At 36.1% G+C, this 24,578-nt stretch overlaps 1 protein-coding gene across 2 annotated transcripts; it reads right to left on the bottom strand.

Moving 5' to 3' along the window:
• Window positions 1-1,695: 1,695 nt before the first annotated feature.
• On the bottom strand, window positions 1,696-23,705 carry LOC134697127 (heat shock 70 kDa protein 12A-like). 2 transcript variants are annotated; one of them, XM_063559180.1, is made up of 5 exons: window positions 23,521-23,705; window positions 18,772-19,127; window positions 17,407-17,625; window positions 12,520-12,655; window positions 1,696-3,054 (listed from the first exon to the last, which is right to left on the bottom strand). In XM_063559180.1, the coding sequence occupies exons 2-5, from the start codon at window positions 19,087-19,089 to the stop codon at window positions 2,006-2,008; spliced, it is 1,722 nt and encodes a 573-aa protein (XP_063415250.1). In that variant the 5' UTR covers window positions 19,090-19,127; window positions 23,521-23,705; the 3' UTR covers window positions 1,696-2,005. The 2 variants fall into 2 exon arrangements, with proteins under 2 accessions (XP_063415250.1, XP_063415249.1); XM_063559179.1 differs by having other exon boundaries at window positions 23,514-23,704.
• Between the last annotated feature and the right edge of the window lie 873 nt (window positions 23,706-24,578).

Genomic DNA, 24,578 nt, shown 5'->3' with positions numbered 1-24,578 from the left:
CCGCCATTATTAAAAATGACATGTGACAACTGAACTCCCTAAGTAAGATCAAAGTTATAGCTGGCCGTTTGTCAGTCCCTTTTTAAATCTCAAGAGTAGAGAAGCTTTTACAAAAGGCACATTACAAAGGACTATTAGTATTAAAACAATTAAAAGATCGATTGTAAATGCAGAACACTTTATTTGACTGCAGGCAAACTTTTAGATTGATTCAAACATGTTGGCATCCTTTCGTAATAATTTTACCCCTCTTCAGCGAATAATATATAACATTCCGGTCTAGTCACGAAACCAAGCCAGCAAGTCATATGATAAATAAGGCTGACTTTTTCCGTGGACTCTTGTTAGCTGGTGATAAATTGAAGAACGATGCTTTAGACCAATCATTCCTTCGTATAAGTAATATGTCATTCATGCCGGTGGTTGTTTTCATGTGTTGTGAAATAGTCGTTTCAAGTATCATTTGCCCGTAAATGACGTCCTCGAGTATGTGTGATTTTGTCTGTAAAGAACTTGATTTTTTGGCGTTTTGTGCAATATACAATTTAAAAATACCGTTGAAAGTTCATCATCCATTTAAAATTTACATAGAACATCGTTTTGCACTTAGCGCAGGGAGATGAATGAGTTTCTCCATTCTCACCTTGAGATTCTCTTTTCTCACTTGAGATTCTCCTTTCTCATCTCGAGATTCCCCTTTCTTGTCTTATTTTTGGTAATCTTCCTGTGTTATTCAGGAGGTTTGAATACAAATATTTTTTCTGTTTTGAATTACGATATATGTTAACGTAGAACACCGCGGGTCGATCAATAGACGAGTCAATCATCGGCAATAATAATAGAAACGGAAAACTCCGACAACCCAATATCAAGATGTATCATCGTTGTTCAAGCAAACAATCTTCTGCAAAGACAGGAAATTTGACTTTCTTTTCGATGTCGAGGATATAATGTCAAGTATTGATAGATATATAGGTTCTAACAATGCCTGACACGATGAAAGAAAAACTTTTTCAATATAGGAAGCTTTTGACAAAAATTTTGTTATTGCTTTGTGTCATACTCGCCGATCTTTATAAACTGGATGATGGAATGAACTTTTAAAGGTGTTTTCATACTTTTTGTAGTTATTAAATATAATGTACATTTCATCGGGGAATTATGATGTTTTGTTAAAATTGGACCAGACTTAATGTATTGTTGTTTGTGTATCGTGTATTCAGTGCATTTGTAGAAAATTGTAGCCAAGTAATTTTAAAATTGTTAAAATATGTACTATATTAAATGATTATTAAAAGCAATTTAACCAACAATCATTATTCGTTTAAACCATTAAACAATGTTACCTTTAACAGATCTTCACAGGAACTGAAACCTAATGGGAAGACATGAAAAAAACCTGTTAAATAGTAAGGAAAAGGTGAAAGTCGTAGTATACATTGAACATTATTTTACAACCAGTTGTTTTTGTCCTTATTTTGTAGCTTACTATGCTGTATTGTTGAAGGTCATACAGTGACCCACACTAGTTACTTTCCGTGGGGAAAATTTGTTTGATTATATAGGGAATCACTGACGCATGACTGGAGCGGTCCCCCTTAGGCCAGTCGTCCCCCCCCCCGGGGGCCCTTATGAAAAGTTCTTGATCCGCCACTGAGAAGAAGAACCGAGCACTGTCAATTTTCACACGTATCATTGGTTAGACTTGATATATATTTTATTATGTTTCACGCAAATGATTAAAAATCATCGAAGAAAGTAAGTTTTACAAACGCAGTACTAATTTGAGCAGATAGACCTCCATTATAAACTCGGGGTTAAAATCCTCAATGTTTCTTTAACACTCATCTTCTGCCATTTTAACTTTTGTATTTGATTCTATTTGAATTTTCATTGTATTTTCTATGAACAAAAAAGTAATTCCATCATTCTTCATGACACATATTTACACAATCATTAATATTGTACATCAACAATGTTCTAGAAACCACAAGACAAATCAAATTTATTTATCACTGAGGAAGTCAAATCGGGATCTGAAGACTTCCCCGGTATTTTTCTCCTTAGCTTCAACAACCAATTCCGTGCCACCAAACTCGATTCTGACCTGAATATTGTTCCCGGATGTGACTTCCGAACTTATGTTGATCATCATTTCTCCAAGAAGTTTACAGCTATCGTCAATGACATGTTTTGGATCTTTCATGTTTGAAGTGTAAACACGAACTCTATTGTTCTGACCTTTGGCACTGAAAGGCATAGAATGTTCATCGCCTTCATTGATTGGTTGACCCTTTTCTACAAATTTGTGAAATACGTCACGACACAACACTGCACTACCTGACGCAAACCGCAATTCTTCGGGATCGCCTTTAGTAAACAGTCTGCTAATGCCTATTCCGTACGTCATGCGACTAACCCGAACAGATATAAGTTTCGGGCGATGTCCGAACAGGACGGCACCTTTCAGAACCGCCAGACCAGCATCTTGAGGCACGATGATCTTATGCTTTGGAAATCGCGCTTTGATTGTTTCCTGAACGATCGGGGACTCGGAAAATCCCCCAACTAACAAGAAGATATTTGTATCTTTAGCAACTGGTTGATTTAATATTTCTCTGATGTGTTCAACCAGATGTTCGAGAGGATCCCTAAAGAAACCCTTCAATAATTCTGAGTCAATTTTAAGCTTGTCAGCAGTTTGGGAAACACGGCTCATATACATCGATTGTTCAATCGCTTCTTTGAGAGTCTTCCCCTTCAACACAGTATACGTTTCAATAAGTGCCGATGGCAGTTTAATATATGTATTTTTGCTCATGCCTTCTTTAACTGTTCTCTTTTTTACTTCGAACTCTCTTCCCATATCGAAATGGTCCGAGGCATTTCTTTTCTGAAATTCGGCATATACGTCTTCTTCAACTATATCTATTAATAGTTGTTCAAACGCTTGGTCGACTTTGATGCCTCCCCACGCGCCGCCGCTCGCACTGTGGAGTTCCTTCAAAGTACCGTCTTCTGCAACCTGGTGAATTGTTATATCAGCAGTACCCCCTGTGAACAAACAGTTAACAATGAATCGTCAAAATATACATATTAAGTTTAATTTCCATATATATCGTACCAAGGAACACTTCATTGTCGAATCAGTTGTAAAGTCTACAGATTGCATGCCTTTTGGTAAACAGAAAATAATAACTCAACTAGATCATTGCAGATGTACACTCGGTATTTAGTCTATTAAACATTTATATCATTAAAAATAAAGTAACAAGAGCAATGCATTAGTCAATGATTATATTTTGTTGAAGAATTGTTTTTGAAAAAAATATTTTAACATGTTAACAATGAAAACTAGATATCATTGAGATGGGAGCCATCTCTTTGGGCCCCGCTGTCAATAACGTGGGGTAAATAAGTTGTATGGATAATCTGATATGAAGCATTATTTGAAGTTATTACATAGTCTCACGTGTGATTTTAATCTAAGATTTTTAGTTAAAACTGATAAATATTCTCAACTTACTTCCATAGTATAATAGTGATATGACTGCATGATGTGAACTCATTGTTGGCTACTCTAAGGTGACTGCTGGATATATGGATTGATGTTTGAACAATATGTTTAAAGGATCTGCCCAATTGATATTTGTCACATATTTTTAGAATTATGCCTTCAATATATTATGACCCACAAAGTATAAAGTATGAAATATTAACGGTTCTCGAGAGGTAGAGCGGACACAATTTGTTAAGAACAACGAACGGATGGACAGACCGACGGACTGACCTTTGACCTAGGATGCATACATTATGACACATTCTCTGGTGTTGGTTAATATATATGTTAAGTTGAAAATGTTTGTCAGGTATAAAGTATGAAATAATAACAGCTGTCCTCTCAAAATATAGTGTGGATCAAATTTGTTAGCGATGGACAGACCAACAGACAGACAGACCTTTGACATAGGAAGTGGTACATACATCATGACACACCCTCTGGTGTTGGTTAAAATGGATGTCAAGTATAATATTTGAAATCCTAACGGTTCTCAAGGTATAGAGCGGACACAATCTTCACAACAGAACACGGGGTTGTCAACTGAAACCAAAGTTTTTTTACGTTGACCTTTGACCTAGGAAGTTGTACATACATCATGACACGCCCTCTGGTGGTGGTTAAAATGGATGACAAGTATAAACTTAGAAATTATGGAGCGGACACGATCTTCATCACAGGACACGGGGTTGTCAACTGAAACCAAAGTTTTTGACCTTGACCTTTGACCTAGGAAGTTGTACATACATCATGACACACCCTTTGGTGTTGGTTAATAATCATGTTTAGTATTAAGTATAAAATCATAACGGTTATCTAGATATGGAGCGGACACAATCTTCACCAAAGAACACAGGGTTGTCAACTGAAACCAAAGTTTTTGACCTTGACCTTTGACCTAGGAAGTTGTACATACATCATGACTCACCCTCTGGTGTTGGTTAAAATTGATGTCAAGTATAAACTTTGAAATCATAATGGTTCTCAAGATATAGAGCGGACACGATCTTCACCACAGGATACAGGGTTGTCAACTGAAACCAAAGTTTTTTTACCTTGACCTTTGACCTAGGAAGTTGTACATACATCATGACACGCCCTCTGGTGGTGGTTAATATTGTAATATTTTAATGTTTTGTAAATATTGACCTCTAGTTAGTTTTGCTTTATAACTGTTTATTTGTGTACAGAGAAAATTAATGACGCAAGGCTAATTTGACAAGTTGCTAGTTAATTATCTGCAGTTAGAGTTGAACTGTCAGATGTGATTAAGACCAGAAAGATGTCCTGGTGTGTAGGGTAATAAAATTAGCTATGCCTATTTTGTTTGTCTAGAGATGAAGTAATTAAACTCTATTATAAGGTCAGTTAGTCAAGAGACTGGCAGATTGTGTATCAGCTGTGATACCGTAAGGATGTGTATTCCTTGAAGTCTTGAATCAGTTAGATTCTGGAGGACTTGTATTTAAAGTTTATATGTTTAAACTTTGTAGCTGACTTTGTCAATGTGCCTGAAGTAATGTACATTTGCTAATAAACTTGTATATATAAATACCGTATTATTTAGTTACTGGGAATTTACAACAGGATATATTGTCGTGCCATAGATGGCTATGTCCGTCCGTCTGTGTCGGTATTGACCTCCCCTCGATCACGTTACATTTTTTGGTGGCAGCGGTGGGATAATATATTAACATGGATTAATTATATTCAGTGGATTTATAATAATATTCCGATTATTTTGTGTGAGAGGATTATAGCAAATGGAATAAAATATATGTCTTGTGTGCGTAAATAAAGTAGCTGTTATTAAATTGTTATACAATGGATAAACGTGATTCTTCTGATAGAGAAATTTATTTCGGAGGTGCAAGACCTAAAGTATCAATGGATACAGGAATAGGATTTGAAATGATATCCGAATTAAATTGTTGGACGGATAATCAGAAAGCAATGTTTCTTGCGACAAGTCTAAGTGGGAATGCGCAAAGTGTTTTAGCCGATATTGATCCGATAAAGCGTAAAGATTATCAATCGATATGTTCAGCATTAACAAGTAGATTTGGAACCGAAAACAGAACAGAGCTTTTCCGTGTGCAGCTTAAGAATATCCGTAAAAGAAGAGATCAGGAATTGCCCGAATTGGCGCAACATATCAAGAGATTAAGCCGTAAAGCATATCCCAAAGCTCAACAGGAACTTCAAGAGATGTTGAGCCGATATCATTTCATTGATGCATTAGACATGTTAGATGACGCGGATACACGGTTGCGCATACACCAAGCTCACCCAAAGACACTCGATGATGCAGTTAAGTTGGCTGTTGAGCTTGAGGCTTTTTATATTGCGGATAAACAAAGGGACAAACCTTCAAGTGTTCGAAATTTTGCTATTACGGAAAATTCAGAAGTGTCTGGTCAAATTAAAACACTTACTGATGTGGTAGAAGATCTTCGACGTGAGCTTCAGTTTATGAAGAGCGATATGAGTCAACAGAGACACGGATTTAACAACAATAACAACAAGCCGGGAAAACGAGGATGTTGGACTTGTGGAGAGACAGGCCATATTAGAAGAAATTGTCCTAAATATGACAAAAGTAACAGAAATTATCAACAAAAAGAGAGAGTGAGAACCGGTCGTGTAGCGAGTGGCGATGGAGGAATGTATATTTCTGGAAAATTTCAAGGTAAAATCATTCAATGTTTAGTAGATACAGGTGCAAATGTGACAATATTGAATAGTAAGGTATACGATTCTCTGTCCGATGTAAACAAAGTCGTATTGCGACCAGCACATACAAACATGAAACTTGCAGATGGTAAACTAGTTAAAGTGAAAGGAATAGGTCAAATGAACGTGGAGATCGGAAGGACACTTCTCACACACGATGTGTGGGTAGCAGATATAGATGCAGATATAAACGGTATAATTGGTTATGACTTCATGAAACAAAATATGTGTTGCATTGATGTAGCTAACAATACAATGACTGTTAACAAAGAACATATATCGTGTGCAGTATTAAATACACAAGGTGTGCGATGTTGTCGGGTTGCTGTGTCAGAAACAACAGTTATTCCGCCAGGTGTCGAGCAGATTATTCCGGGGAAATTTATTGATATTGGTTATGCTCCAGATTGTAGTATGTTAGTAGCTTCAGATAAATTTGTGGAGAAGCATCAGCTCATGTTGGCTAAAGCAGTAGTGAATTCGTCATCAGATGTTGTTCCGATGCGAGTATTGAACGCAACAGATAAGTCTATTAAAGTATATGCAAATTCAATTGCTGCGACATGTGAAGCAGTAACTGTACTTAATGAGTCAGTTTGTTCTCAAGAACTGTCAACAGAAGATATTCCTGAACATTTATCTAGTTTATATACAAGCTCATGCGTACATTTAAATGAAAACCAGAGAGAAAGACTCAGAGCCTTACTTTTGATAAATCAGAGTGTATTTGCCAAAGATAAGTGGGATATAGGACGTACCGATGTTGTAACGCATAAAATTAATACTCAAAATACAGACCCGATTCGTCAAAAACCGCGCCGATTGCCGTTTGCTCAAAGATCCGAACTAGCTTCTCAGATTGATAACATGTTGCGCAGTGACATCATTGAACCGTCTGAGAGCCCATGGTCATCACCCTTAGTCCTTGTAAGAAAGAAAGATGGTTCTACGCGGATATGTTTGGACTATCGCAAGCTCAATGATATCACAAAGAAAGATTCATTTCCGGTTTCTCGTATAGATGATAAACTAGATGCATTGTCCGGAGCAGAATGGTTCCATGTACTTGATCTTCAAAGTGGTTATTTTCAAGTAAAATGTGATGAAAACGACCGTGAGAAAACTGCCTTTGTGACAGAAAATGGCCTATATCAATTCAAAGTGATGCCAATGGGTCTTTGTAACGCACCTGCAACGTTTGAGAGACTAATGAACAAAGTTTTAAAAGGTTTATCATGGAAAACTTGTTTGGTATACTTAGATGATATTATTGTCTTTGGAACAGAATTTGAATCTACATTACAGAGACTTCAGCAAGTGTTTGACCGTTTGCGTATGGCAGGGTTAAAACTTAATCCAAAGAAATGCACGTTGTTTCAAAAGAGTGTTAACTACCTGGGACATGTTGTTTCTAAAGATGGTGTTCGCGCTGATCCGTCAAAGACTGAGGCCATCAGTAATTGGCCTAGACCGACAACAGTAAAAGAAGTAAGGGCCTTTCTTGGAATATGCTCGTATTACCGCCGATTTATCTTTGATTTTGCAAAATATGCTCGACCATTGAATAAGCTTACTGAGAAGCAGACATTGTTTGAATGGACCGATCTATGTGAAGAAGCATTCAACATCATGAAATCAAAACTTTCTAGTCCGCCGATTTTAGCGTATCCGGATCCGTCTGGTTTGGAGTTTATACTTGACACTGACTGTAGTAATTCTGCGCTAGGTGCAGTGATTTCGCAAGTTCAAAATGGTCATGAAAAGGTTATTGCGTATTACAGTCGAGCGTTATCTAAATCCGAAATTAATTACTGTACTACAAGAAAGGAACTTCTTGCGGTGATTAGCAGCATCAAACACTTTCATTGCTATCTTTATGGAAGAAAATTTACTGTTCGAACTGATCATAGTTCATTGCGCTGGATTACTAAATTCAAGGATATAGAGGGGCAGTTGGCGCGATGGTTGGAAGTATTAGGAACCTACAACTTTGAAATTGTGCATAGGCCTGGATTAAAACATTCAAATGCAGATAGTTTATCGAGAAGGCCGTGTTTAGATTGTTCACACTGTGAAAAAGTAGAATTGAAATATGGTGTATCTAGCACACAGTGTAATGTTATTAGCGATAGTAAATCTAATGTGTCAAACTCAAATAGTTGGATTAATGGTTTATCTGATAGTGAAATAAAATGTGCACAACGGGAGGATAAAAATTTAGAATTGATTATCAATTTGATGGAGAATAGTGATCATAAACCTACTTGGCATGAAATCTGTTCGGAAAGCGTTGTTGTGAAGGCATTATGGTCACAATGGAAACGACTTGAAATACGAAGTGACATCTTATACAGGAGATGGGAAGACGACACAGGAAAGAAAATTTCGTGGCAACTAGTGGTTCCAGATAGTTTTAAAACGGACATTCTAACAAATTTACATGATGCCGTAACAGCTGGACATTTGGGAGTTAACAAAACGCTAGGACGAATAAGAGAACGATTGTATTGGCCAGGCGTTGGAGAAGATGTCAAAGAATGGTGCCGTCGATGTCATCAATGTGGTTCACGTAAAAGACCTCATAAAACGTTAAGAGCGCCAATGAAAACATATAATGTGGGAGCTGTTATGGAAAGAGTTGCTATGGACATAATGGGACCATTACCGCTCTCTGAACGGAATAACAGATACGTACTAGTTATCCAGGATTATTTTTCGAAATGGGTAGAGGCATACGCATTGCCTGATCAGGAAGCAGAGACTATAGCGCAAGTGTTTGTTGAACAATTTGTAACGCATTATGGTGTACCAATGCAGATTCACACGGACCAAGGTACAAACTTTGAATCAAGACTTTTCCGTGAACTGTGCAAACTCCTAGGAGTGGATAAAACGAGAACTACTGCACTTCATCCACAATCTGATGGAATGGTGGAGCGATACAACGCAACGATGGAAGCAATGCTAGCTACATGCGTAAATAAAGATCAGAAGAACTGGGATGTTCTACTTCCATTACAGATGATGGCATATCGTAGCGCGGAACATGACACGACTAAATACTCACCGAATGTGATGTTATTCGGGCGTGATGTAAGACATCCAATTGCCTTGTTATACGGAACTGTTAGTAATAATGAGAATTTTGATAACCTCCCGGATTATGTGATGCAAATAAGAACATATTTAGACAATGTACATGAATTTGCGCGAGAAAACATTAATAATGCCAGTGATAAACAGAAATGGTATTATGACTATAAAGTTAATTTTAAACCGTATTCTGTTGGAGACGCCGTATGGTTACACGATCCAAAGAGAAAAGTTGGGATTAGTCCGAAACTACAGTGTAATTGGGATGGACCTTATCTTATTATAAACAGTATTAGTGACTTAGTATACCGCATTCAAAAGTTGGAATCGTCAAAACCTAGAGTTGTTCATTACAACAGACTTAAACCATATCATGGAGATTTTGACAATTGGCTAATTAAAACTGTAACTCAAAGAGACACCGAGTCTCACGCTACCGCAATCGAAGAAACTAACATTGAGTCTGACATTGAATTGAGTGAAAATGAACAGTGCGATATGTCCAATTTTCCAACTGACAATATTGAATACGGTCGCGGACATCGTGTGAAACGTCCACCCAACAGATACGTGCCTGATTAGAACTTTGTTAAAAATTATGAACATTTAAAATTGAAATGAACATTGCATGTTTTCATGATTATGATTGAGTTATTTTGATTTAGTTTATTATTTAAATGTTGAAATTATTTTTTGATATATTTTGATTTTTCGTGTATATTTTTTATTGCATATGTTTTTGTTTTATTTTTGAAAAGTGGTCTTCCATACTTTGATAAGTTAAAGTTATTTTTGTTTACATGTGAGACACATGTTTTTCAAAGAAGGAGGCAATGTAATATTTTAATGTTTTGTAAATATTGACCTCTAGTTAGTTTGGCTTTATAACTGTTTATTTGTGTACAGAGAAAATTAATGACGCAAGGCTAATTTGACAAGTTGCTAGTTAATTATCTGCAGTTAAAGTTGAACAGTCAGATGTGATTAAGACCAGAAAGATGTCCTTGTGTGTAGGGTAATAAAATTAGCTATGCCTATTTTGTTTGTCTAGAGATGAAGTAATTAAACTCTATTATAAGGTCAGTTAGTCAAGAGACTGGCAGATTGTGTATCAGCTGTGATACCGTAAGGATGTGTATTCCTTGAAGTCTTGAATCAGTTAGATTCTGGAGGACTTGTATTTAAAGTTTATATGTTTAAACTTTGTAGCTGACTTTGTCAATGTGCCTGAAGTAATGTACATTTGCTAATAAACTTGTATATATAAATACCGTATTATTTAGTTACTGGGAATTTACCACAGGATATATTGTCGTGCCATAGATGGCTATGTCCGTCCGTCTGTGTCGGTATTGACCTCCCCTCGATCACGTTACAATATACATGTAAAGTATAAAGTATGAAATCATTATGGTTCTCTAGATATGGAGCGGACACGAAAGTGTTACGGACGGACGGACGGACAGACTGATCACTATAGGGCGACCCGCCTTTTAGGCGGGGCCCTAATACATATCTATGATAATTATAAATCCTTTTTTCGAACATAGACTTTTATAAACTGCGCTTCCTCTATTTCGTTTTGATAAAGGTAAGACTCGGACACGCACATTTTCCTTCATAACCAGTTCTTATGACTCTGAGATGAAAGGTTTAAATGTAATCAACATGACTCAATGTCTTAAGAGGATGCACACACGTATAAAATATAATACTAGAGGCTATAAAGAGCCTGTGTCGCTCACCTTGGTCTATGTGCATATTAAACAATGGACACAGAAGGATTTTTGTGATGGTGATGTGTTTGTAGATCTTACTTTTACTGAACGTTCTTGCTACTTACATTTTTCTCTATCTAAGGAAAAGATTTTTAAAAAATTTACAAAAAATTACCAAATGAATGAAAATTGTTAAAAATTGACTATAAAGGGCAATAACTCCTTAAGGGGTCATCTGACTATTGTGTTTATGTTGACTTTTTATTAGATCTAACTTTGTTGAACATTATTGCTGTTTACAGTTTGTCTCTATGTATAATAGTATTCAAGATAATAACCAAAAACCGACAATTTCTTTAAAATTACCAATTAGGGGGCAGCAACCCAACAACCAGTTGTCCAAATTCAACTGAAAATTTCATAGCAGATAGATATTGACTTGATCAACAAATTAACCCCTGTCAGAATGGTTTGGTTTCAGCGTTATAATATAAGCCAACATCTACATTTTATCCCTATGTTCTATTTTTAGCAATGGTGTCCATGTTGATTGGTTGGCTGGATCACCGCACACATTTTTAAAACTAGATACCCTAATAATGATTGTGGATAAATTTGGCCCTGTAGTTTCAGAGGAGAAGTTTGTAAAAATTTACAAAAATTGACGAAAAATTGGTAAAAATGAGTATAAAGGGAAATAACTCCTTAAGGGGTCAACTGACAATTTTGTCATGTTGACTTTTTTGTAGATCTTACTTTGCTGAACATTATAGCTGTGAAGTTTATTTCTATCTATAATAATATTTAAGATAATAACCAAAAGCGGCAAAATTTCCTAAAAATTATCAATTCAGGGGCAGCAACCCAACAACCGGTTGTCGGATTCATCTGACAATTTCAGGGGAGATTGACCTTGACCTGATTGACAATTTTACCCTGTCATATTTGCTCTAAATGCTTTGGTTTCAGAGTTATAAGCTTAAAAAATACATTTTACCCCTATGTTCTATTTTTAGCCATGGCGGCCATCTTGGTTGGTTGGCCGGGTCACATGTTTTAAACTAGATACCCCATTGATGATTGTGGCCAAGTTTGGTTAAATTTGGCCCAGTAGTACAGAGGAGAAGATTTTTGTAAAAGTTAACGACGACGACGACGGACGACGGACGCCAAATGATGAGAAAAGCTCACTTAGCCCAGGGCCAGGTGAGGTAAAAATTATGATAACGGTTACAGACGTTTTGGCCTAAGCCCGAAAAGTTTTCCAAAAATAAGGTCAATTGCAATGTACGAAGGGGAAGACACGATTACTTTAATGGCTTATATATTCTAGCTTTGATTTAATAGACCGAGGTCTAATAATAAAAAAAAAGTGATTTCGTCATACAATTCGGAATTGTTCATCCCCTTACTGACCTCCAAGATCCACAACCATGTATTTTGACCCGGATGTGAATATACTTTGTCCAGATGCGTCTGACGTATATCTACACAGGACCGAGGCTGCTTCTGGTTCAAGTGCTACCATCAGTTGGTCATTAAATATGTCTGCCTGGAATGTAAAAGCAAGTTTTAATTATAAAAACGTCTTAAACAATTTTAAAATTCAAAGTTTACGATGAAATGTAAAGCCTCGGTCACACCTTACCGGATAGCACAAACGGACGCCTAACGGATGAAAATAAAAGTTGTCCGTTGACAAAATTGTTATCCGTTGGGAATCCGTTGATGTACTGACCGAATAAAACGGACGCGTAACGGATGCATAAAGCCTCGGTCACACCTTACCGGATAGCTCTAACGGACGCCTAACGGATAAAAAATAAGTTATCCGTTGACAAATTTTTTATCCATTGGGAGTCCGTTGGTGTAACGGACACACAACGGACCTTGAACGTACGCGAAACGGATATGTCCGGACAGAACGGACGTCGAACGTACATCCAACGGACGAGTACCGGATAAAACGGACACCTAACGGAAGCGTAATGGATAAAACGGATGAAAATCTGAAAATTAAAGGCAATAAACCATCTAAAAATTATAGGCAATAAACCATTAAAATTTCAATTGGCATTTGTCCGTTTTACATCCGGTAGGCATCCGTTTTATCCGTTATCCTTCCGTTAATGTCCGTTTCACATCCGTTTTATCCGTTAGGCGTCCGTTGGGCGTCCGGTAGACGTCCGTTGGTGAATTGGTCTACCGGATCTCCAACGGATGCATAACGGACACGTAACGGATACAAAACGGACGGGTACCGTACAAAACGGACGCCTACCGGACGCCTAACGGACGTTCAACGGACATTTTATCCGTTGGACGTCCGTTCAAAGTTTTTAACATGCTCAAAATTTTCCACCGGACAGAACGGACGTCAACGGATGAAACGGACGCTTTACGGACATGCAACGGATATGGATGGACGCCTAACGGATAAGAACGGACGTCTAACGGACATGAACGGATTGAAAAAAAGTTATCCGTTAGGCGTCCGTTCGAGCTATCCGGTAAGGTGTGACCGAGGCTTAACGGACACACAACGGATATGCAACGTACGAGAAACGGAAACGTACCGGACAGAACGGATGTCGAACGTACATCCAACGGACGAGTACCGCATAAAACGGACACCTAACGGAAGCGTACCGGATAAAACGGATGAACAAGATAAACGGACAAATCAAAGGTGACAATAATAATACATGTAAATCGCATAAATAGTCAAAATGTTTCTGTGTAACTGGCTTTGGTTTGGTCTTCCAAATTCCGCCAAAGGACAGTGTATGGCCTGAATAAGAGCTGCTTAAATGTGAAGACATGCCTATACTCGAAGATCGATTATGAATAATAAGAATTCACGAACCTTAATAAATCTGACATACAAATAACAGGCATTTCTTACGCGAAATTTTCAATTAGCATTTATCCGTTTCAGATCCGTTCATCATCCGTTTTATCCGTTATACGTCCGGTTTGATTCCGTTTCTCATCCGTTCAACATCCGTTTTATCCGTTAAACGTCCGGTAGAAGTCCGTTGGTGAATTTATCTTCCAGACCTTCAACGGATGTATAACGGACACGTAACGGATACAAAACGGAAACGAAACGGACGAGTACCGTACAAAACGGACGCCTAACGGACATTCAACGGACATTTTATCCGTTAGACATCCGTTCAAAGTTTTGAACATGCTCGGATAAGAACGGACGTCTAACGGACATGAACGGATTGAAAACAAGAGGCTCTCAAGAGCCTGAATCGCTCACCTTATTTTTTTTGGTTAAATATCTCATCAATGATTATTTTGGGTTTTCAATTTATTTAAATGTTCTTTGAATCGTCCTATTTTCTTCAAAAGCAAAAAAAAAAAAAAAAATTCTCCTGTTCTATTTTAGCCATAGGAGCTATGTTTCTTGACATACAGGGAAATAAAATATAAAATTTATACTAGATACTCTGAAACTCATTTAGCCTAAGTTTGGCTGAAATTGATACAGCAGTTTCAAAGGAGAAGATTTTTTTAAAGTAAGTCAACATGATGAACAAATTGTAAAAAAACAACTTTAAAGGGCAATTACTCCTTAAGGGGTCAATTGACAATTTTGGTCAAATTGACTTATTTGTAGATCTTACTTTGCTTAAAACATTTTTGCTATAAACAGTTTATCTGTATTCATAATAATATTCAAGGTAATAACCAAAAACTGCAAAATTTCTTTAAAATCATCAATTCAGGGGCATTATACCTGAAAAACTAGTTACCCAATTCGGCTGAAAATTTCAGGACAGGTAGATCTTGACCTAATAAATACTTTAACTTCTTGTCTTATTTGCTCTAAATGCTGGAGTTTTTGAGATATAAGCCAAAAACTGCATTTTATCCTATGTTCTATTTTTAGCCATGACGGCCATGTTTTTTGACGAAATAGAAAATAAAACACAAACTTTATTTTATACACCCTACTGATCATTCAGTGGAAGTTTGGTTGAATTTAGTTGAGTAGTTTTAGAGGAGAACATTTTTTAAAGTTAGCAAATATGATCAACAAATTGTGAAAAATTGTCATTAAAGGACAATAACCCCTTAAGGGGTCAATTGAAAATTTTGGTTATATTAACTTATTTGTAGATCTTACTTTGCTGATAATTTTTGCTGTTTACAGTTTATCTTTATCTATAATAATATTCAAGATAATGACCAAAAACTGCAAAATTTCCTTAAAATTACCAATTAAGTGGAAGCAACACAACAATGGGTTGTTTGATTCATCTGAAAATTTCAGGGCTGATAGATCTCTACCTAATGAACATTTAAACCCCCATATCAGATTTGCTCTAAATGCTTTCGTTTTTGAGATATAAGCCAAAAACTGCATTTGACCCCTATATTCTATTTTTAGCAATGGCGACCATGTTTGTTGATAGATCAAAACTTCGGATACAATTTATAAACTAGATACCCTAAGGAACATTCAATTAAAGTTTGGAAGTATTTGGCCGAGTAGTTTCAGAGGAGAAAATTTTTGTAAAAGTTAATTAAGATTAACGAAAAATGGTTAAAAATGGACTATAAAGGGCACTAACTCCTAAAGGGGTCAAATGACAATTTTGGTCATATTAACTTATTTGTAGATCTTATTTTGCTGATCATTTTTGCTGTTTACAGTTTATCTTTATCTATAATAGTATTCAAGATAATGACCAAAAACTGCAAAATTTCCTTAAAATTGCCAATTAAGTGGCAGCAACCAAACAATGGGTTGTTTGATTCATCTCATTTGATTTATCCCTTGTCAGACTTGCTCTAAATGCTTTCGTTTTTGAGATATAAGCCAAACACTGCATTTGACCCCTATGTTCTATTTTTAGCAATGGCGACCATGTTTGTTGATAGATCAAAACTTCGGATACAATTTATAAACTAGATACCCTAAGGCACATTCAATTAAAATTTGGAAGTATTTGGCCTAGTAGTTTCAGAGGAGAAGATTCTTGAAATAGTTTACGACGACAGACGACGACAGACGACAGACGACGGACGACGACGGACGCAAAGTGATGGCATAAGCTCACTCGGCCCTTCGGGCCAGGTGAGCTAAAAAGTTATCAGTTAGGTGTCCGTTCGAGCTATCCGGTAAGGTGTGACCGAGGCTTTATATTTGCATTTGTTTTCTTCTTTTGAATTTCAAAACCTGAGGGATATAAGCTGTAGCAGAATATTTCATAAAATGGGTTGAGGGAAACGGATTTATATAAATTATTTCTTGTTGCCGAATCACTATGTTTCTGTTGTTTGTTGGTTTTCATTTAAAAAAATGAAATATTGTTAATGAACCTAGTAAGTTGTGCTATTTTTATCAAGATCTTACAGTCTAAATTTTTTGTTTTCAAAATGAAAAGCAACTCTCTATGAATTTTATAAAATTGAGAATGGAAATTGGGAATGTGTCAAAGAGACAACAATCCAACCAAAGAGCCCAAAACAGCCGAAGGTCTACCAATTGGTCTTCAATGCAGCGAGAAACACGAGCACCTGGAGGCGTGCTTTAGCTTGCCCCTAAACAAAAATATATACAAGTTCAGTGATAGTGAACGACATACTTAATTCTAAAAAATACATAAGAAACTAAAATTAAAAAATCTTACAAGACTAACAAAGGCCAGAGACTCCTGACTTGGAACAGTCGGAAACAACCCTTATACCACATCTTCTTATTCCGACGTAACCGGTATAGTTTCGGTTTGTGTCCTTTGAACTTAAGGACGCTTAACTATGGCAACAGAATACGCATGCCAGTGGCGGATCCAGCACTTTCCATAAGAGGGTGGCCCTCTGACTGACCTAAGGGGGGCCGCTCCAGTCATGCTTCAGTGATTCCCTATATAAGTAACCAAATTTTACCCCCCCCCCTCCTGGATCCGCCTATGCATGCTCGAAAATCCTTTCTGTGATTTTGTTTTGATAAACATTTGAACTAGATCTTACAAAGATTTATATTTTTATTAAAATAATTGTTTTTCCAATAGCTCTTTGCATCCATGACAGCTGTTTATTCGAGACAACTATATAATTTTCAATGTAAACTTTGTTGTACGAACGTACATGACTTTTAGAACGCACCTACGCATTTGAGATTTCCGCGGGGTTTTGGTGAACAGAAAGATACGAGGACCGAGAATACTGAACACCAACAGAGAAACGTTATTTAAATGGTAAATCGAAATGATAGTTTTAAACATATACTCAAATTTGAATACGTCGGATATCTTTTTTAAAGGTAGTCCTTTTTAAACTTACACGTTGTGCAGCCTCTCTCATGAACTGTTTGGCAGCGTCTGTCCAAATTGCAGGTACCGTTATAACCCATTGGACTTCATTTTCATCTATCTCCATTCCTGCGCGTTTGAAATTCTCTAGTGCGTGTTTTTTAAGAAAATCTATGCCATGTCCAAAGACTGCTTTCGCTTGGACCTCTTCTCCATTTGATGCTGCAATCTTTGTATCTCTGTTTAAACCCTATAATTATAAAACATAAAGAACAAATAATACCGGTTTTGCAAAACAAATATGTTTGCACTCAGTAAGTAAAATTTGTTTTGGGTATAAATATAGCATGTATTTTTTTCTTCTTTTTGGACTGCTATTATGTTCGAAGGTGATTTTTGTTAATTTTAACATCATTTGGATTTTTTTAATGATTTTTGAAATTGTTATACACTGTTGTTTCATTTACTAAGCACTGGGAAGATACATGTACCACAGATCGTACTGTTAATCCTTGGTGCTATTATTATCTCAGTGGTTAGTGATTCTGTACTGACTACATGAAACAAATATTTTATATTCAAGTGCTAAGAAACTAAGACTGTCATTAAGACAAACTTGACCATTTATGAGTTTTGCTATTCTTTGAGGTCCGTTTATATTATCATAAAACTCCGAATGTTTCTTAATTTTTACCAATACTAATACTAGGAACTTTTAACCCAAGAAATAAACTATTTATATATACCTCAGAATCTAGATGATAATGAATTTGGCAAAACCTTTAGGAATTTTGAATTCTTATTCCTCTTAAACTTTTTACTATACTTTCGGCCTTTTAATATATTAAATCGAGCGCCACTAATGAGTCTTTTGTAGGATGGGGAATGTGTCAAAGAGACAAAAGCAAAAGTGTATTTCAAATGCTTGGGTTTGAGTGTTCCGGATGAAGGTAAATCCCGAAAACGCTTCAGATGTACGAAATTTATAAAGGGTTAATTTCAGTTTTCAGTTTCAAGCTATTCCAATTTTCTGATTTGAATACAGGCATCTTTAAGAAAGATCAGATCATAACTGTTTATCATTTTTAACATTAATTAACTGACAAATTTTGGACGTTGTATTGAAACAAAAACATAAAGGTTTTACGCATTGTTAAAGGCCGTATGGTGTTCTTAGTTATTAATTTCTGTGATATTTGGTTTCTTATGGAGAGCTTTCGCATTGACAAGAGTACCACATCTTCTTTTTTTTTATATTGAACTGTTGCACGCTTTACAACAACAATATCATGGCAACATAAAAAAAAAACTTGTGGTATGGGCTTTGGTCAATTTGTGGAGAGTTATCTATTTTGCAATCATACCAGCTCTTCCTTTTTTGATATAGTCCACTTACCGGATTCCTATGCAGTAACATTTTAAATCTTCTGAAGAAAAGATAGTCATTGTGTTCGTTTTCCAGAGCCAGGTCAGTGTACTGATTCTCTGCATCATATCCGAATGCGACAAATTCTCTGTCCTTGTTTAGGAGGAGACATGTTGGTGCCTTCAGGGACATCAATGCTGCTGCACCAGCATTCCATACTTGGTTTGTTTTTATATTACTCAAAGGGTCTTTGATGAAGTCCGAGGTTAACTGAAAGGCATATCCGGAATACGTGGTTCCGAAATCTATAGCACACACGAGAAGTCTACCATGAGTAACGTCCGACATTTTGTCCTAAACTTTTTTTAATTGGATATCACAAGCTTCTGAAAGACAAAGTAAAGTAGGTTCTTTATTTGTAATTTCTAAATTAGAATGAGAATGAAAATGGGGTGCATCTCAAAGAGAAAACAACCCAACCAAAGAGCAGACAACAGCCGAAAGTAACCAATGGGTCTTCAACGCAAAAAGAAAATCACGCACCTGAAGGTGCGCCTCAGCTGGCCACTTAATATAAATGTGTACCAGTTTAGTGAAAAAGGGGCATCATATTACACACGAAAACATATAAATGAACTAAAATTTAAACAAAAAACATACAAATCTAACAAAGGTCATAGGCCCGTGACTTGGGACAGGCGCAAAAATACGGCGGGGTTAAACATGTTTTTTGAGATATAAACCCTCCCCTATACCTCTAGCCTATATACAATAAAGAAACACACAGCAATACGCACAATAAAACTCAGTTCAAAAGAAGTCCGAGTCTCATACCAGAAAAGGTAGCACCAAAACCCTAATTTAAATGGCAATGGTATATCAATCAACAAAGGACTACAAGCAGCCTAGTTACTGACATGCAAGCTCCAGACCTCAAATAAACTGATTGAAAGAATATGTCTCCATCATATGAAAATCAAGTACAATCATTAGAGGTTTAGTATCGTTTCATCATAAAATGTATGAGAACATAACCGTTTCATGTCAACAACTGGTTTTTAAATGAAAAATGTGTTTATTTCCCATGCAAACATATATTTCCTTTAGTAACAATTAAATGCTTTTTGAACTTGAGACTGAAAAGCTATAAATAGGAAGTTGAAAACGCCCGAAGAAATAAAGGACTAGTTACTAGAATGCATACATATATGTGTTCAACAAATTTACAACCCAAATAAATTCTATAGAATATTTACTAAAGCCCTGGTCACAATGAACCCACAACACATCTATGCAACGCCACGACATGAAATTTTCTCAAATCGCGGGTCATCTGTGATCGTCGTACGACAGTCGCACGATATTTTGAGCATCATGGCGCTGGTGTGTGTAGATGGACGAAAATTGGACATGCACCTTTTTTTCTCTACGATTTTTTTGTCGTGTAACTTTTTTGTGGCTGTCGTGTGGGTGTCTTATCAAAATCGTGCGACTGTCGTGCGAAAAACACATTGTCGTGGGTACCAACATAAACCATTTCAAGAACAAAACAATCGTACATTCGTGATACAGTCTTACGGTTGTCTCACCAATACCAAATTTCGTACGATGCTCGCACAACATTGATTGTCTGTTGTACGACAGTGGTACGTTCGTCGTGCAACATATCTTCGTTTTATTTTAGAAGAATACAATTCGGCGGGAATAAATGTTTGGAAAACATACCGTCTGACGTTTAATGAGTTGGCTATTCCACCAGAACGATTACGTTTGGCCCTGCTGAAAATGCGCCTTGCCGGACTCCAACAAGAGCAAAATATCATCCATTTTTTTTCTTTCGGGGATATCTGGTTTAAATTCGCTGAACAATTATAATATAAACTAATACAAAAAACGTCGTTATCTTGGACCGAACTTATAATGACACTTAACAACATTGAAAGCAAAAGGCAAATAACTTTCAAATTGTTTTACATTGTCTTATCGGGGCCTTTTATAGCTGACTATGCGGTATTGGCTTTGTTCATTGTTGAAGGCCTTACGGTGACCTATAGTTGTTAATGTTTGTGTCATTTTGGTCTTTGGAAAGTTGTCTCATTGGCACTCATACCACATCTTCTTTTTTATATATTCAATAAATATATATATGGAAGTGTTTAACGACCTTGACTGTCATAGCTGATGTGACCACTTTATTATTTTGCACGACAAAAAAAGCCCCGTTCACAGCAGATCAAAATAATATTTTGAGTGGTCACATCAGCTACGACATGTCCACGACGATTCTACGTTGGGAACACGACAAAAAAAATGTAATTGTACTGTCGTGGGTTTGTCGCAATTCGGTCGTGAGACAGTCGTACGACAATCGTGAGTTGTTTTGGGCTATGTTTTTAGGTTGTCATGTCATGGAATGCGTGTGTTACTGTGGTGTCACTGTCGTGCCCCTGTTGTAGGACTGTCGCAAAACAGTCGTTGGTCACTCGCCCGTTTGACTCCGAACTACTAGTATATAAAGAAGACCCGATTTATTGGGTTAGTGATGTTAGAGGCGACTCTCAGCTAAAGTTCTTGAAACATGCCAGGCTCCATCCACATGAGTCCGACGAAATCAACAGCAGATTCCCGCTTCAACTCTTGCATCAGTCAACTATACTGCTCAAACATCAGGCGCAGTTTGATCCATGGTTAACCCACCAATGTCGGTCGTTTCGCTGGTTCCTATGCTGTTCATGTGCTCGATTCCACGCTAACATATTTTGCTCTTTTTGGATTCCGGCAAGGCGACTATTTAGTAGGGCAAAGGGTGGAATAACTATCCTCTTTAAACGGCAGACGGTATATTTTTTTCAAACGTTCATTCCCACAGAATTGTATTCTTCTAAATAAAACGAAAATATGTTGCACGACGAACGAACCACTGTCGTACGACAAACAATCAATGTTATGCGAGTATCGTACGAAATTTTATATTCGCGAGACTGTATCACGAGGGTCTTTTTTTTTTTTTTTATAAAAATGTTGGCACCCACGACAATGTGTTTATCGCACGACATTTCCACGACTGTGATAAGACATTCCCACGACAGCCACAAGACAGTGACACGACAAAAAAAATCGTACAGCAAAAAAGGTGCATGTCCTATTTTCGTCCCACGACACACGACAGCGCTACGATGCTCAAAATACACGATCACACGACACAGATGACCCGCGATTTGACAAAATTTCATGTCAGGGCTTAAATGGGAAACTGAAACTCATAATTCTACTCTCAGTCTCAGACAATTGTAATTATGTTGATAGTTATTATGAATGAACATGCATGTAAAACATGTAAACATGGTGTTTAAATCCGAATTATTATTCTAAGCACATTTGTTGTGCACTTTATTTTACATGTTTAGGTTTTAACGTGTTTCAGTACATTCAATGTGTTTATGATCGTGTTTTTTATTCCTTAACACTTTCATTTTCATTTTTTCTTGCCTATGGTCGGGCGTCTTTTCTTGCAATCTATTTTTTAACACCACGAAATAGAAAATAGCATTTAACATTTATCTATTAATTGATCAATCGAATTTCAAGGGGGCAAAAATGATGCCTTATCATACATGCGAAATTGGGGAAGGGGGCTTCCATTTTTGTATTTTGTATTTTGTATTTTTTATTTCATTTTTCTCTTTTCTTTATATTTTACATGTTTTTGTCATTTATTCTCTAATCCCCTTTTTTAAATACTCTATTCCCGCCCCTTACATTCTGCATTCCCCATCCCCAAATATTATCTATTCGGTTAACCCCATCTAGAGCCTCATACACATACATGTACATTGACATTTATATTCATCAATTTATCTTATCAATAAAATATGTGTAAACAATTGTTGAAATTATAAGAGAGGCAAATGATAGCAAAGGGACACCCAAACTTGTAGATAGAAGATAAATTGACGTACAACACCATGGCTAAACAAATCACAAAAAGTAACATGCAACTTTAAATACTCGTCCCTTCAAGGATACACCGGTGAGAAGGTCTATGTTTTGCCCCCTCCTAGTTTGTTAGCACACATTAGCTACTGAAATTAGGAAATACAATGAAAATGAAAGATGGCTAGATGGCAGATCGACTTACTTCTATGTATCCTAAATTATTTGACTATATTTGTTTTACGCTTAATTGTCATCCACTTTCAGAAGTTTGACCCCTCCCCACTTTGTATGGCTTTTTTTTACATATTTAAACATCGCATACTTATCATAATAAATACATGGTGTTTTTTTCCTGAAACGGCAGTTTATGTTTTCTGTATATAAATTATAAATGCATGAATTATATCCTTATTTTTAATGATGACTTTCACATCGATACTCCAGTCAGAATCAAATCAAGTATTTATGACTCCAATTTAGGACCCCAAATGGAGCATGTACAAACAGAAATTACAATTGATATATTATAAAATACGTACATGTACTACATAATATATAATTGCAACACTCATGTAAAATTATACAGTAATGTATAATATAATGTGACAATGTCACTCGGTTCACAATTTGCACACAAAAAAAAAACGTATTCAAATATTATCTTACATTGGAAATTCATTGATTTAAATCAAGCATGTCAAGTTAAAAATAACTTTATTTTCAAAATTTTACTTCAAAAGATAAACTATTTGGACTTTGAATTTTAAAAATTTGAATTTGTGTAGATTATGATAACCATTAACTTATAAATAATAACATATAGGCCAACAACTTACTGTTTACCTTCTTTCAACAGAATTCTCCGTCGTTAGCTTATAATTACTTGGTTTAAACTTCCTCTTTCGTTTTCTGTTTGAAACATATGCTTGACTTGGTTAATCTGGTGTGAGGGTCTGGAAAGTTCCATTTCTGCTTTCAAAAGTGATTTATTCTATAATAATCCTTACAGAAATTTATTGTCTCCCATATTACTTTCTCTTCCATGTGCATGCAATAACTGTTCAGTGTTCTATTGTCATGGATTTCATTTTATTATTTCATTGTTATATAACACAAATCATTGTAACATGTGTCATAGTATGAAATTTAAAACCCACAAGGGTCCATAATTGGATTAATAATTTAAAAGTATTCTTATTCTTATACTTATTCTTATATACAGGACAATTTAGTTTCATTTGATTTCATTTTTTCTGTATTTTTCTTTAATTTTTCTGCCTATTATTATTATCTATCATTTATTTCTAAGCATCCTAGATTTTTTTTTTTTGCCAATTTTTTTTTCTTTAATACATGCTTCCTCAATTATTCCCTATAACTGCCCAATATTTGCTATTCTCTATCTCTTGTGTTATCATAGTACATAGTTATATAAGGCAATAGCCTGTGGAACGATGGAGGTTTCAAATATAACACACACACGTCAAGCTATTCCGTAACCTCTATCGATATTCATATGCACCTTCTCGGGTACCGGTACCTGGAATATATTTATTTTGATCTCGGCTCAGTAAGAATCTAAATGTCGTTACCCGAAACCCATTACATAAGTTCATATTTATATTTTCCTAATTGTTTTTATTTTTTTATCTTTTATCTATTTATATTTCGGGGGGGGGGGGGGGGTAAGAGGTCCTGATATTACATGTACATAGCTGTTCTTATCATGAAATATTGCAAATGCATTAACTTTCCAACCTAATTATCACAATAAAATAAATCTATAATAGGGGTGTCAGATCGGATTTCTGATTCCTGAATTCTGGCTTTAAAATTTGTTCTACACGAATTGTCATATATTAGTTGAAAAGCACAAATCATACTTTAACAGTTACAGGGGC

The sequence above is a fragment of the Mytilus trossulus genome, chromosome 14 (genome assembly GCF_036588685.1).
Source record: "Mytilus trossulus isolate FHL-02 chromosome 14, PNRI_Mtr1.1.1.hap1, whole genome shotgun sequence".
Classification (NCBI taxonomy): domain Eukaryota; kingdom Metazoa; phylum Mollusca; class Bivalvia; order Mytilida; family Mytilidae; genus Mytilus; species Mytilus trossulus.
The sequence above is the reverse complement of the archived record's forward strand: the minus strand, read 5'-3'. Positions and strand labels throughout refer to the sequence as shown.

What these genes read in the sequence shown, in the direction of transcription:
- LOC134697127 (XM_063559180.1), bottom strand. Translation starts at nt 19,089, where the DNA reads ATGTCGGACGTTACTCATGGTAGACTTCTCGTGTGTGCTATAGATTTC. An exon ending in TGTTACTGCATAGGAATCCG is followed by an intron (nt 17,626 to 18,771) that starts GTAAGTGGACTA and finishes TTATAATTATAG; the next exon opens with GGTTTAAACAGAGATACAAA. An exon ending in TGAGAGAGGCTGCACAACGT is followed by an intron (nt 12,656 to 17,406) that starts GTAAGTTTAAAA and finishes TTTACATTCCAG; the next exon opens with GCAGACATATTTAATGACCA.